This window comes from Urocampus carinirostris, chromosome 8 (genome assembly GCF_059441175.1).
Source record: "Urocampus carinirostris isolate Australia breed hairy pipefish chromosome 8, RoL_Ucar_1.0, whole genome shotgun sequence".
Lineage (NCBI taxonomy): Eukaryota > Metazoa > Chordata > Actinopteri > Syngnathiformes > Syngnathidae > Urocampus > Urocampus carinirostris.
The window spans coordinates 1530510-1544321 of record NC_142356.1 but is presented as its reverse complement, the minus strand read 5'-3'; the positions used below and the strand labels follow the sequence as shown (position 1 = coordinate 1544321).

Genomic DNA, 13812 nt, shown 5'->3' with positions numbered 1-13812 from the left:
GAAATACTAATTGAGATAATGAATGCAAAAAAAACCCTTTTTTTGTTTTAAATTCTTGTTTAAAAAGAAATCGTGAACATAAAGACAGATTTTTGTTATTATTTTTAAGATAAAACACGAGAACCAAATAGGAATCCAAATTTATGTATTGGATATTAAAAACTAGCTTTATTTTGTTATAAATTTCTCTGTAAAAGGAAAGAGTGAACATAAAGACAGACAAGATTTATTTAGAATATGTTACATTTATTATAGGTGAAAAAAAAAACACGAATGATGAAAACGTGCCCGCGTGTAGAATATGAATCCGATATAAAAACAAATTGCATATATCAAACCGCACTCGTGGAAGCGAGAGGTGCGCGCGCAGCCGCTATGACGTCACGGTGACGTCATCGCCCGTCCTTTGGTCCGCGTGAATATTGCACGGTTTTTGTTTGCAGTTTTTTTCTTTTGAGTTTTCCGGACCGGGTTCTAGAGCACCCCGCTCATCTGAGACCTGAGGAGGTTCATGGACCTGGCCAAGGAGCTCAACGGGTACTCGGACCAGGCCCGAGTCCCGAAACCGGTTCCGTCGTGGTACAAGACAGGAACCCGGACCAGTCTCTGAACCGGACCTCCGATTTGCGCGGCGGATTCCAAGTCCGCCGCCAGTTGCCGTTTCCATTTATTCCTGCGGTTCTGGAACCAGATCTTGACTTGGGTCTCGGTCAGCTGCAGGGAGGCGGCCAGGCCGGCCCGTTCCGAACTGCTCAGGTAGCGTTTCACCTCGAAAGTCGACTCCAGTTGGTAGACCTGGTTCCGGCTGAAGACGGTGCGGGTCTTCTTCTTCCGGTTGGGCTCCGAGCCGGTTCGGGAGTCGATCGTGGAGGTTTTCCGGTCGGACTCCTCGCTGTCGTCCGTGAGCGGTTCCGAAACGGCGGGAGAACTTCGGGCGCTGGTCGGAACCGAGGAGCCATTGGATCGAGTGCCGGGGAACGGATCTGGTGTGCACGGGGAAGAAACGAGTCAGGACCGGAACCGAAAAGTCCAATGATTAGAACCCAACCGAATACATAAATAATCAAAACAATCACATTAATAAATAATATACATTATTATAATAAAAGTATATTCAAAATTCAAATTTTAAATAGAAATATATTTAAAATAAAACATTCCCCCAAAATACATCTTAACATCATGTCTGATTGGCCAATATTTAGGCTATATACACTATTTATAAAACTACATATAGACTATTTATATATTTAATATATTTATACTTATATATAGACTATTCATATTTATATACTATATAGCTATATAAGCTATATAGACTATATAGACTTGACATTAATAATTGTAAAAAAAAGGAATCAATAATACACAATAAAAACCATAAAAATACAAATAATAATTACAATTATTTACAAATTCATATAGGAATGAATAAACTAGACTATTTATATATTTAATATATTTGAACTTATATATATAGACTATTTATATTTATATGCTATATGAGCTCTATAGACTATATAGACTTGAAATTAATAATTGAAAAAAAGAATCAATAATACACAGGAAAAACCATAAAAACACCAATAATAAATACAATTATTTACCAATTTATAGAGGAATAAATAAACTAGACCTTTTATATTTAATATATTTACACTTATATATATATTATTTATATTTATATACTATATAGCTATATAAGCTATATAGACTATATAGACTTGAAATTAATAATTGAAAACAAAGATGAATCAATAATACACAGTAAAAACCCTAAAAATACAAATAATGAATGCAATTATTTACAAATTCATACAGGAATAAACAAACTAGACTATTTATATATTTAATATATTTCTACCTATATATAGACTATTTATATTGATATACTATATAGACTTGATATTAATAATTGAAAAAAAGAATCAAAAATACACAATAAAAATACAAATAATAAATACAATCATTTACAAATTCATATAGTAGTCAATAAAATATCACACCAAAAAATGATTTTTAATTCATGCGTGTATTAAAAACCATGAAAACTAAGCATGATAAGAAAAATTGTATTTGACGATGATTAATAACAATAATAAACAATACAATTAATAAATCAATATTATGTTGACTGACTTCTTACTGTTTATAATAGGAAAGGAATTTTATTTTTGTTGCTCATGACAAACAGAAGCTAGGTTATCAATGATAAATTGATATGCAACTGTCTTGTTATTCATTTTCCTTAAAGTAAAAATGAAAAACGCTCAAATATTGGAAAAATGAAGTCATAAAAAGTAAGAATATGAATAACAAAAATTGATAACAAATGCAACAGGAAAACATCAAGTCATAAAGAATAAAAAGATGAACTGCCGGTGCCATTAAAACAATGGCGGATATAATATTCAATTGCACAATGTTTATAAAAGTAAATGGAAGAAAAAAAGAATGAAAAATGTGTTACTATACTTACTAGCGGGCGCGTCCACGGCGGCGGCGGCGGCGGCGGCGGCGGCGCCATCCGCGTCCCTCCCGCCGCCATTAGCGCCTTCCGCCGCCAGCAAATTGTCAATCAAAAAGGAGGAAGCCCTCGGTGACGTCATCTTCCTCTGCATCCCGCCGGATTCGGATCCTCAGAACCGGTTCGGAAGGTTCCGACCGAGGAGGTAAGCCATCGCCGCTTTGCTGCGCTTGCTTGCGGGGAGCGCGGCGCCGCCAGCGCCGCTGCAGGACCCACAATGGAAAAGGGGGGGAGGCGGGGGGGCGGCGAGGTCCAAAAGGGGGTTGAGGAGGGGGTTCGGTCTGGTGAGGGGGGCGTCCCCTGATTGGACGAACACTCGAAGGGGTTTTTCCCACCGTCTCCGCTCTCGTCACTGTAATGCAGCCCCCCCGACCCCCTTCCTCCCCTTTTGTCTTAATTTGGGTCAGTCCAAACTGAAGATTCAGAGGCAGGAGGCTTTTTTTCTTGGAGAGAAAGAGAGAGAGAGAGAGTGAGAGAGAAAGAAGAAAAGAAAGAAAAAAAGAGAGAAAGAACGAAAAAAGAGAGAAAGAATGAAAAAAGACAGACGGGTGAGACAAAATGAAGAGAATAAGTGAGAGAGAAAAGAGAGAACAAGATAAAGTGGGAGAAACAAAAAAAAAGAGAGAAAAACGTAGGGAGAGAGAAGAGAAAAGTAAGTGAGAAAAGAAAAGAGTACATTAGGAGGGAGAATCAATAACAGCAAAAGAAAGAGAGAGGAAAAGAGAGAACGAGAGATAAAAAGGAAGATCAAATCATAAAGAGAAAGAGTGAGAGAAAGAGAAACAAATAATAAAGAGAGAGAAAGAGGGAACAAAAGAAAGAAAAAAGAGAGACAGGTGAGACAAAATGAAGAGAAAAAGGAGAGGGAAAAGAGAAAAAGATAAAGTCGGAGAAACAAAAAGAGAAAAAGAAAGCAAAATGAGCGAAAACAGAGAGAAAAAGAGAGACAGAGAGAGAAGAGAGAAAAGTAAGAGAGAAAAGAAAAGTGAATATAAGGAGGGAGAAAAAAAAAGAGAAAAAGAGAGAGAGAGGAAAAAGAGAGAATAAGAGAGAGCAAATCATATAAAGAGAAAGAGACACGCGAAGGGAGAGAGGGGAGAAAGAGAAAAGAAAAAGCAAGAAGAGAAAATAGAGTAAGAAAGAGACAGAAAGAAAGGAAGAAATATTGAAAGAAAGAGAAAAAAGAAAGTGAAAAAGAAATCAGGTTACATTAGCTCTGTGAGTGGCGCCTGTCTTTAACGACATCCAGTGGGCATATGTAAAACTGCATCTCATTTTTTTTCCTGTGTTGTCTCAAATACCAAATTCAAACCCTTGGAAGGCCCGATCCAGACCGCAAGCTGCATGTTTGACATTGAAACAAGACAACTCGAGATGTCAAAGATTTAAACGAAATCATTTGAGACGCAAAACATTCGATCGAGACGATTTAAGACGCAAAACATTCAAAGGATATAACTTGAGACACGGGACATTCAATGAGGACACAAAATATTGAAACAAAACGACTCAAGAGACAGAAAAATTCGCTGAATATCCGGTCAAAACACATTGAGATGCAAAATATTCAAACGAGACAACTTGAGACGCAAATTTTTAGAAGAGACCACTGTAGATGACAAACCGTCAAACAAGACGACCCGAGACACAATATATTAAAACAAGATGTGTGAAACATAAAATAATCAAATGAGACGATTTGAGACACAAAATATTCAAATTGGATGACCACATTTGCAAAAATTAAAAATTCAAACGAGACAACTTGAGATGCAAATTATTGAAACGAGACGACTCGACAGGCCCAAAAAAATCAAGCGAGACACAAAAAAAGTTACATTAGAGACGACGCGAGATGCATAACCTTCAAACAAGACGATCTGAGACACAATATATTAAAACAAGATGAGTGAAACATAAAATAATCAAATGTGACGATTCGAGAGACAAAATATTCAAATTGGATGACCCAATTTGCAAGGAAAATCAAACAAGACAACTTGAGATGCAAATTATTGAAACGAGACGACTCGATAGGTCCAAAAATTCAAGCGAGACACAAAAAAAGTTACATTGGAGACAACGGGGGATGCATAATCTTCAAACAAGACGATCCGATACACGAGATATTAAACAAGACAATTGAGAAATGAAATAATCAAATTAGGCAATTTGAGACACAATAATCAAATTTGATGGCCCAATTTGCAAAAAAACTTCAAACGAGACAACTTGAGATGCAAATTTTTGAAACAAGACGACTCGACCGGCCCAAAAATTCAAGTGAGACAACGCGAGACACAAAAAAAAGTTACATTAGAGACGACGTGGCATGCATAACCTTCAAACAAGATGACCCGAGACACGATATATTAAAACAAAATGATTGAAACATAAAATAATCAAATGAGACAATTTGAGACACAAACTACTCAAATCTGATGACGCAATTTACAAAAAAAATTTAAACGAGACAGCTTGAGATGCAAATTATTGAAACGAGACGACTTGACAGGCCCAAAAATTCAAGGGAGACAATGCGAGACACAAAAAAAAGGTTACATTAGAGACGACATTAAATGCATAACATTCAAACAAGATGACCTGAGACACAATATATTAAAACAAGATGATTGAAACATAAAAAAACGAAATTAGATGATTTGAGACACAAAATATTGAAATTGGATGACTCAATTTGCAAAACAAAATTCAAACAAGACAACTTGAGATGCGAATTATTGAAACGAGACGACTCGACAGGCCCAAAAATTCAAGCGAGACAACGGGAGACAAAAAAAATTACATTGGAGACGACACGGGATGCATAACCTTCAAACAAGACGATTTGAGGCATGAGATAATAAAACGAGACGATTAAAAATCGAAATAATCAAATTAGGCCATTTGAGACACACAATATTCAAATTGGATGGCTCAATTGCAAAAAAAATCAAACAAGACAACTTGAGATGCAAATCATTGAAACGAGACGTCCTGATAGACCCCAAAATTTAGGCGAGACAATGCAAGACACCCAAAAAAGTGACATAAGAGACGACGCGGGATGCATAACCTTCAAACAAGACGATTTGAGACACGAGATATTAAAACGAGACAATTGAGAAATGAAATAATCAAATCAGGCAATTTGAGACACACAATATCCAAATTGGATGGCTCAATTTGCAAAAAGATTCAAACGAGACGTAGGACATCGGAACGAGACGGGCATTTTTTCAGACCGTGTGTGTGTTTCCCATCAGTCTCCTTTGAACGTTTGTAAAAAGCAAAGCAGTGCTGACGGGCGTCTTTAGCCTTTGAGCGCAAACGGCGACATTTGAGTTTCCTGTTCCCCCCGAATGGAGTCAGACGCTCTGACCTTTAACTCCGTCCCCCCCTCGTGGACCCCCCCGTCCCTCAGGTCACACTTAGCCTTTGACAGAGGATCCAAGCTAGCTAGCCGCTTTGAAGACGCTCGCTAGCTAGCTAGCTAGCTAACGCGGCTCTTCCGAATGAGGTGAGGGCAAAAAGTCTCAAACTATTGTGTTGGCATGTTGTTGAGCACCGCCAATTGTACAATCGCGCACGCACCTGATTGCCAATGCTAAGGGATTAGCGTTTCCTGTTTTTTTTCCCCAAATATTTTGTGTTCCAACTCTTTTTCTTTCTTTCTTTCTTTCTTTCTTTCTTTCTTTCTTTCTTTCTTTTTCTCTCGATTTCTCTCTCCATAGTGATCTTTCTTACTCTGTCTCCCTCGTTCTCTCTTTCTTTCTGTCTTTCTTTTTTTATTTTCCTTTTTTCTTTCTTTTTGCCTTTCTTTCTTTCTTTCTTTCTTTCTTTCTTTCTTTTTGCCTTTCTTTATTTTTGCCTTTCTGCCTTTCTTTCTGTCTTTCTTTCATTCTCTCTGTCTTTCTTTCTTTCTTTCTGCCTTTTTGACTTTCTTTCTTTCTTTCTTTCTTTCTTTCTGCCTTTTTGCCTTTCTTTTTTTCTTTCTTTCTTTCTTTTTTTCTTTCTTTCTTTCTTTTTTTCTTTCTTTCGTTTTCTCTCCCTTTCACTACCGTGCTCTCTCTTACTCCGTCTCCCTCGTTCTCTCTTTCTTATTTTCTTTCTTTCTCTCTTTCTTTCTGCCTTTCTTTCTACCTCTTTTTCTTTCATTCTTTCTTTATTTCTTTTGTTTTCTTTCCCTTTCTCTCTCTATTCTCTATTGTGCTCTCTCTAATTCCGTCTCCCTCATTCTTTCTTTCTTTCTTTCTTTCTTTCTTTCTTTCTTTCCTTCTTTCTTTCATTTTCTCTCCCTTTCTCTCTCCATCTTGCTCTCTCTTACTCTGTCTCCCCTGTTCTTTCTTTCTTTCTCTTTCTTTCTTTCTTTCTTTCTTTCTTTCTTTCTTTTGTTTTCGCTCCCTTTCTCTCTCTGTCGTGCTCTCTCTGACTCCGTCTCCCTCATTCTCTTTCTTTCTTTCTTTCTTTCTTTCTTTCTCTCTCTATCGTGCTCTCTCTGACTCCGTCTCCCTCGTTCTCTCCTTGCTTCTTTCTTTCTTTCTTTCTTTCTTTTGTTTTCGCTCCCTTTCTCCCTCTATCGTGCTCTCTCTTACTCCGTCTCCCTCATTTTTTCTTTTTTTCTTTTTTTCTTTCTTTCTCTCACTATCGTGCTCTCTCTTACTCCATCTCCCTCGTTCTCTCCTTGCTTCTTTCTTTCTTTCTTTCTTTCTTTCCTTCTTTCCTTCTTTCTTTCTTTCTTTCTTTCTTTCTTTCTGTCATCCTCTCTCACTCTTTCTCTCTTCTTTTTACCAATTTTTCTTTTTTTTCTTGATTCTTCTCCTGTACTTTCTCTAATGTTTTTATTTTCTTATTTTCCTTTTTGTTTCATTTCTTATTCTCTTTCTTCCTCTTTCGCTTTTCTTCATTGTCTGTTTTTCTTTTACTTATGACTGTTTGCTTTCCTATTTAGTCATTCATTCTGGTTTTCTCCTTTCTTCCGCGTTACTTTCTTCAGAAGAGAATAGACAGAAATAGGAAGTCAATGATGCAATTTGGTCACATTGAGTCTCCGTAGTTTTTCGTCTTCCTTGCGCATTTCAGTATCGGTTTTCGGTTGCACTACCCAATAGGGCGCCCTCTAGTGGTCGAACCATAACACACTCAAATCAATAAATAATGGGTTTTTCTGTTCAAAATCAATGCTATCAAAATGAAGAGAAAAGTAGTACCGATACTTTTATTTTCTGGAGAAATTAGTTGTTTTTCAATTTCGAAGCAAGTTATTCGGGGAGGGGGACGGACCCCAAATCCCCCTTTGAGGACCCCCCCACTCGCCCTACTTAGGGCTTTTCGCCGGTGATGGCGAGCGAGACTGGCGTGCCCTTTGCCTCCGGCCGAGGATACGGAAACGCCCGTATCGGTATCGGATGCCCTTTGGGAACGTTTTAGCCGCTAAAGGCCGGCCATACGAGTGAAAACCATGAGGGGAAGGGCTCTGCGGACTGGCCCGCTCCTCAAAATCATTCCTGGCTGCCCTTTTTTGGGCCCGGGTTTCGAATTTCGGGGCCAGTTGACGACGCACGCTCGACAAAACAATCGAATATGAGACTGGACCGATACCCGCGTCGATATTTTGATGTGCGTATATATAGCCTTCAAACACTAAACCCGTTAGCAAGAAAAGTGAGTACACCCTAAAGTGAAAGTTCCTGAAATGTATGGTCTGAGTACCTCCAGGCTTCTTCAATCTCTGCAGCAATTTTTTTCTAGATAGCATTTGGATACGAGGCTGTGCACGTTCATTCCGCTTCTTCGGACAGCCAACAAAAACCTTGTTTTGAGGGCATCTGGATTCTTTAAAACGAAGGAAGGTCTTAGCCGCTGTGCTGCAGCTCCACTTCAGGGTGTTGGCAATCACCTTGTAGCTTTGGGCAACTTTATGTAGTGCTTCAGTTGATTTTTAAGATCTTCAGAGATTTCCTTGTCATGGTGTGCCATCTTGGGAGTTTCATTGACCAGTAGGACAGAGTTTACTACAGATTGAGCACACATGATCCCTATTCATACTGGAGACCTAGTAAGAGTCACAAGTCACGTGGTATTTTGGGGGGGCTTTTTTGGACATATAGGTGTGTAGTGTCTCTGTGGTATACTTGGGTCAGATGGACCCATTTTTCTAGGTTATTTTCCACAAATTGTCCCATTGTTTATGTTATTTGAAACAAAATGACCGACAACGTTTAGTTAACCTAACCAACGTTGGGGGTGTATTTTAAACACAACTCTTTTTTGCACTTTTCTCTTGTTTTAATTTGAATATCCCATCTCTTCCCCGCTGACGCATCCACCTGCGACCCCACTCTACCAGCTCAAGTCGCCTCACAGCAAAGGTAAATCAAATGTCCTTTTTATCCTGAACGAACATTTATTTAATTCTATGCATGTATAACCAACCAAAGTAGTTCTTACGACCGCCTAAGAATACTGTAGGTTCTGTCATGCTTACTGATGTGACTCAGCTGTGCCCGCTCCTTTGGCGCCAACTGCCGCGGGTTCTGATTGGCTCCCTGTCGGTATTTGAACCCAGTCCTGTCTGTCCCCTTTCGTCAGTCCCTCTGCGAACCTTTGTTTATACAAGGCAAGCCTTTTTCGACCCTGACTCCCGCCTGTCCTGTTTTTGCTCCCGTTTGTCTCCGGCGACGACCCGTTTTGATCCCAATCACATCTGCTCTCCCGTCCCGACTTACGACCCGTTTTTTTATCTCGACCATGTCTGCTCTCCCGTCCCGGCTTACAACCTGTTTCTGACCCCGAGCACGTTTTTGCTCTCCTGTCCCGGCTATTGACCTGTTTTTCCGTTCCTGACACCGCTATCGCCCGCGACGGAAGATCCACTTCTGTATTCGGATCGCAATCTGAGTACGAGAGCCACTTGCTTCCTGCGTCCAGAGAACACCGGATCGTGGGCGCAACCCTTCCTCTTTTCTACAATAAAACTTGTGGTAAACGTCACACACGTGGGTCCTGTTTCTGTTCTGGGAATCTCAGTGCATAGTAGGCAAGCCCTTTCCGACCCTGACTCCCACTTGTCTTGTTTTTGCTCCCGTCTGTCTCTGGCTTCGACCCTCTAAGATCCTGACCGGGTCTGCTCTCCCTTCCCGGCTTACAAGCTCTTTTTGTCCCTGACAACGTCTACTCTCCTGTTCTGGCTTACGACTTGTTTCTGACCCTGACCAGGCCTTAGTCTCCCAGTCCTGTCTCTCCCCTGTTGTCAGTCCGTCCATGAACCTCAGTGCTTACTAGGCAAGCCCTTTTTGACCCTGACTCCCACCTGTCCTGTTTTTGCTCCCGTCTGTCTCTGGTGAAGAGCTGTTTTGCTCCTGACCACGTCTGTTCTCCTGTCCTGGCTTTCGACCTCTTTTTATCCCCGACGACGTCTACTCTCCCGTTCTGGCTTACGACTCGTTTCTGACCCGACCCCGCCCTAGTCTCCCAGTCCTGTCTCTCCCCTGTTGTCAGTCCGTCCGTGAACCTCAGTGCATACTAGGCAAGCTCTTTTCAACCTTGACTCCCGCCTATCCCGTTTTTGCTCCCGTCTGTCTCCGGCGACGACCCTTTTCGATCCCGACCACGTCTGCTCTCCCGTCCTGTCTCACGACCTGTTTCTGACCCCGACCACGTTTTTGCTCTCCTGTCCCGGCTATCGACCTGTTTTTCCGTTCTTTCAATAAAATGGTGACCCCGCTTCATATCTAAGTTGTATCCCGGGGTCCTCGTCCATCACTCAGCCGCCTTTACAGTTATGCCGATTGTTTATGTCGATGGTCTTCGCTCGTTTGAGGTTTTGTGGCCCCGCCCACCCGACTTTAACAATCGGAATGCTCGCCATGAATAATTGAAGCGCCGCTAAAGCTAGCATTAGCGAGGCCCGTTTTCTGAGGCAGACCGGGCGACGCCGGCACAAAGTGTCCTTTAATTGGCTCTAATCTTCAACGGAAGACTTTCGCAAAAGGCCCAAAGCTTACAAAGCAGGAATGCCGGCTCGCGCGCTAGCTCGCTAGCGGGAAAAAAAAAAGGAAAAAGAAAATCAAAGCGACTCCTTAAGAGGCTTCTTACGCTCGCTCGGGCCGATAACGCATGCCTGCCTGCCTGCCTGGAGAAAATCTGCAGCTCCAGATTAGAAAGACAAAAAAATAAATAAAGACTAACTCTGCACATACCGAAACTCTATAGAGGAGAAATGACGGATGGATGGATAGATAGATCAATCAATACCGTAGATTGATACCGTACATTGTTACCGTAGCTCGTTACCGTAGATCGATACGATAGATAGATGTCTAGTTATATAGATATCTAGATAGACAGATAAATACCGTACATTGATACCATAGATCTATACCGTAGATAGATAGATGTCTAGATAGATAGATAGATCGATAAATAGATACCGTAGATTGATACCGTAGATCGAATCCATAGATGGATAGATAGATACCATCGATCGTTACCGTAGATCGATACCATAGATATATAGATGTCTAGATAGATAGATATCTAGATAGATAGATGGATAGATACCGTAGATTGATACCGTAGATTGATACCGTAGATTGATACCGTGGATCAATGCCGTAGATCGATTCCGTAGATCGATACTGTAGATAGATAGATGTCTAGATAGATAGATATCTGGATAGATAGATGGATACCGTAGATTGATACCATAGATCGATACCGTGGATAGATAGATGTCTAGATAGATGGATATCTAGATGTCTAGATGGATAGATTGATACCGTAGATTGATACCATAGATTGATAGATAGATGGATAGGTAGATGTCTAGATAGATAGATGTCCAGATAGATAGATGTCTGGATAGATAGATAAATAGATAGATACCGTAGATTTATACCGTAGATAGATAGATACCGTGGATTGATACCGTAGATAGATAGATAGATGGATAGATAGATCAATCAATACCGTGGATTGATACCGTAGATAGATAGATAGATACTGTAGATTGATACCGTAGATAGATAGATGTCTAGATATATATATATCTAGATAGATAGATCAATAGATAGATAGATACTGTAGTCTGATACCGTAGATCGAATCCAATGATGGATAAATGGATAGATACCGTAGATTGATACCGTAGATCGATACCGGAGATCGATACCGTAGATCGATAGATGTCTAGATAGATAGATAGATACCTTAGATCGATACCGTAGATCGATACCGTAGATCGATACCGTAGATCGATACCGTAGACAGATAGATGTCTAGATAGATAGATATCTAAATAGATAGATAGTTTAATACCGTAGATTGATACTGTAGATGGCTAGATACCGTAGATCGATACCGTAGATCGATACGTAGATAGATAGATGTCTAGATAGATATCTAAATAGATAGATAGTTTGATACCGTAGATTGAAACTGTAGATAGATAGTTAGATACCGTGGATCAATATCGTTGATCGATACCGTAGATAGTTTTTACTCCATTACAGAAACAATGAACAAAACATGAATCAATTGTTTTTTTCTCATTTCTATTTGTAACAGACATCAATCACGACCTACTTGAAAACTTCAAATGAGCTCGTTCGAAGGCCCTAATGTTTATTTTCTGGCATTGTTTGATTTTGCAACATCAACTTAGCGGTGTGCAGCTTGAAGTGGGGTCGGGTCGGGGGGCAAAAGGGGGTCCGGCGATCCGGTTTGTTTAACCCCTTCACGGTACGTTAACCCCTGTCAAGACCCGCTCGTCAGCTCATTGCTAAAGCACACCAAAGACCCCTCCTCAAAGACCCGCCCTTCCACCCTCCTGCACTACTTCATCACAAAATGGCTCCCTTGCCCCAGACTTCGAAATGTATTCTTTTGAACGAAAAAAAAACAAGAAAATAGCGGTTTAGAAGGCCATTTCTCGTAAGCGGCTGGATGGGTCAGGTGTCCCGTTCGATTGGTCTGCTGCAGGTGGGGGGAGGGGATCGTGGGGGAGGGTCGCGTGTCTTGGATATTTCCACGTCACGTTTGCCGTTTGAATACTTCATCGAGCGAAATCACATCGTCGAACTCAATTTCATTATTTTAGTCTCTTTTTTTTCTACGATTGACCTAATTGTATTTTATTTTACATCCATTTTTTTCCATTTTTTATTCATAACAATTCTTATATTTTTTGAATATATCTTTTGATTAGTTTTTGTATTCCTGTTTTTTTTAACTTGTGTTTTTATTTCATTCCATTCCATTTCACCCTACTTTATTATTTTTTAATCTTTTACTTTTTATCTATATTTTGTTTTATTTTAAAAAAATATTTGAAATTCTTCATATTATTGTTTTTAATTTTGGATTTTATTCATGTAATGTTTTCCATGATTTTTTTTTATTATGTGATTTACATTTGACATTTTATTTTTATATTTATTTGATTTTAAAGTTTTATTTTTTATTTGATTTTAGATTCTTCATATTATTGTTTTTGATTTTGGATTTTAATTCCTTTATTTTTTTCCATGATTTCATTCTTATTATGTGTTTTGCATTTGACATTTTATTCTTATATTTGTATAATTTTTAATTTGTATTTTTTTTATCTTAAATTCTATGTTATTGTTTTAAATTTTAAATTTTAATTTTCGTATTTTTTCCACAATTTTATTTTTATTTCGTGTTTTACGTTTGACATTTTATTCTTATATTTATTTAATTTTCAATTTTTAATTTTAATTTTTAATTTTTAATTTTTAATTTTTAATTTTTAATTATTAATTTTTAATTTTTAATTTTTAATTTTTAATTTTTAATTTTTAATTTTCAAATTTTTAATTTTTAATTTTTAATTTTCAATTTTTAATTTTATTATAATATTTTCAATTTGTAATTTTGTTATCAATTTTCATTTGTTTATTTTGTGTTTTATTCTTTTGTATTTCGTATTTTATGTTTTTGATGTACTTGGTTGAAAATATTCTTTGCTTTCCGATGATTTCGCGGATTATTTTTGAAAATAATTGTCAGGTCTGTTGAACAGCACCCTGCTCGTAGATTTGACTGCAAATTTCCTTGCATTTCTTTTTTTTTTATTTCATCTCGCTTTCGACGTCTTTCAACTCTATTCGATTCTATCGGATTCGATTGTATTCTGTTCGATTCAATTCCAAAATGTCACCGAGGAAAGACAAGAAAAGAAATCCTGTTTACATCTTCGGAGTCTGCAGACAAACCCAGCAACAATTCCAACAGTGTTCTCGACTTTTATAATAAGTTATCTA

General features: G+C 38.7%; 1 protein-coding gene and 1 long non-coding RNA gene across 2 annotated transcripts in view; one reads left to right on the top strand and one right to left on the bottom strand.

Annotated features, from left to right (window-relative positions):
• Window positions 1–246: 246 nt before the first annotated feature.
• Window positions 247–2825, bottom strand: hmx1 (H6 family homeobox 1). The gene is made up of 2 exons (XM_088341251.1): window positions 2480–2825; window positions 247–983 (listed from the first exon to the last, which is right to left on the bottom strand). Exons 1-2 carry the CDS (start codon window positions 2619–2621, stop codon window positions 475–477), a joined length of 651 nt encoding a protein of 216 aa, XP_088197377.1. The 5' UTR covers window positions 2622–2825; the 3' UTR covers window positions 247–474.
• LOC148360419 (uncharacterized) overlaps window positions 1797–13812 on the top strand; it is a 56944-nt gene continuing 44928 nt past the window's right edge. Inside the window, exons 1-3 of the long non-coding RNA XR_015851062.1 lie at window positions 1797–2672; window positions 8877–8898; window positions 9398–9510. This is a non-coding gene — a long non-coding RNA (uncharacterized LOC148360419). The remainder of the gene's footprint in view (window positions 2673–8876; window positions 8899–9397; window positions 9511–13812) is intronic.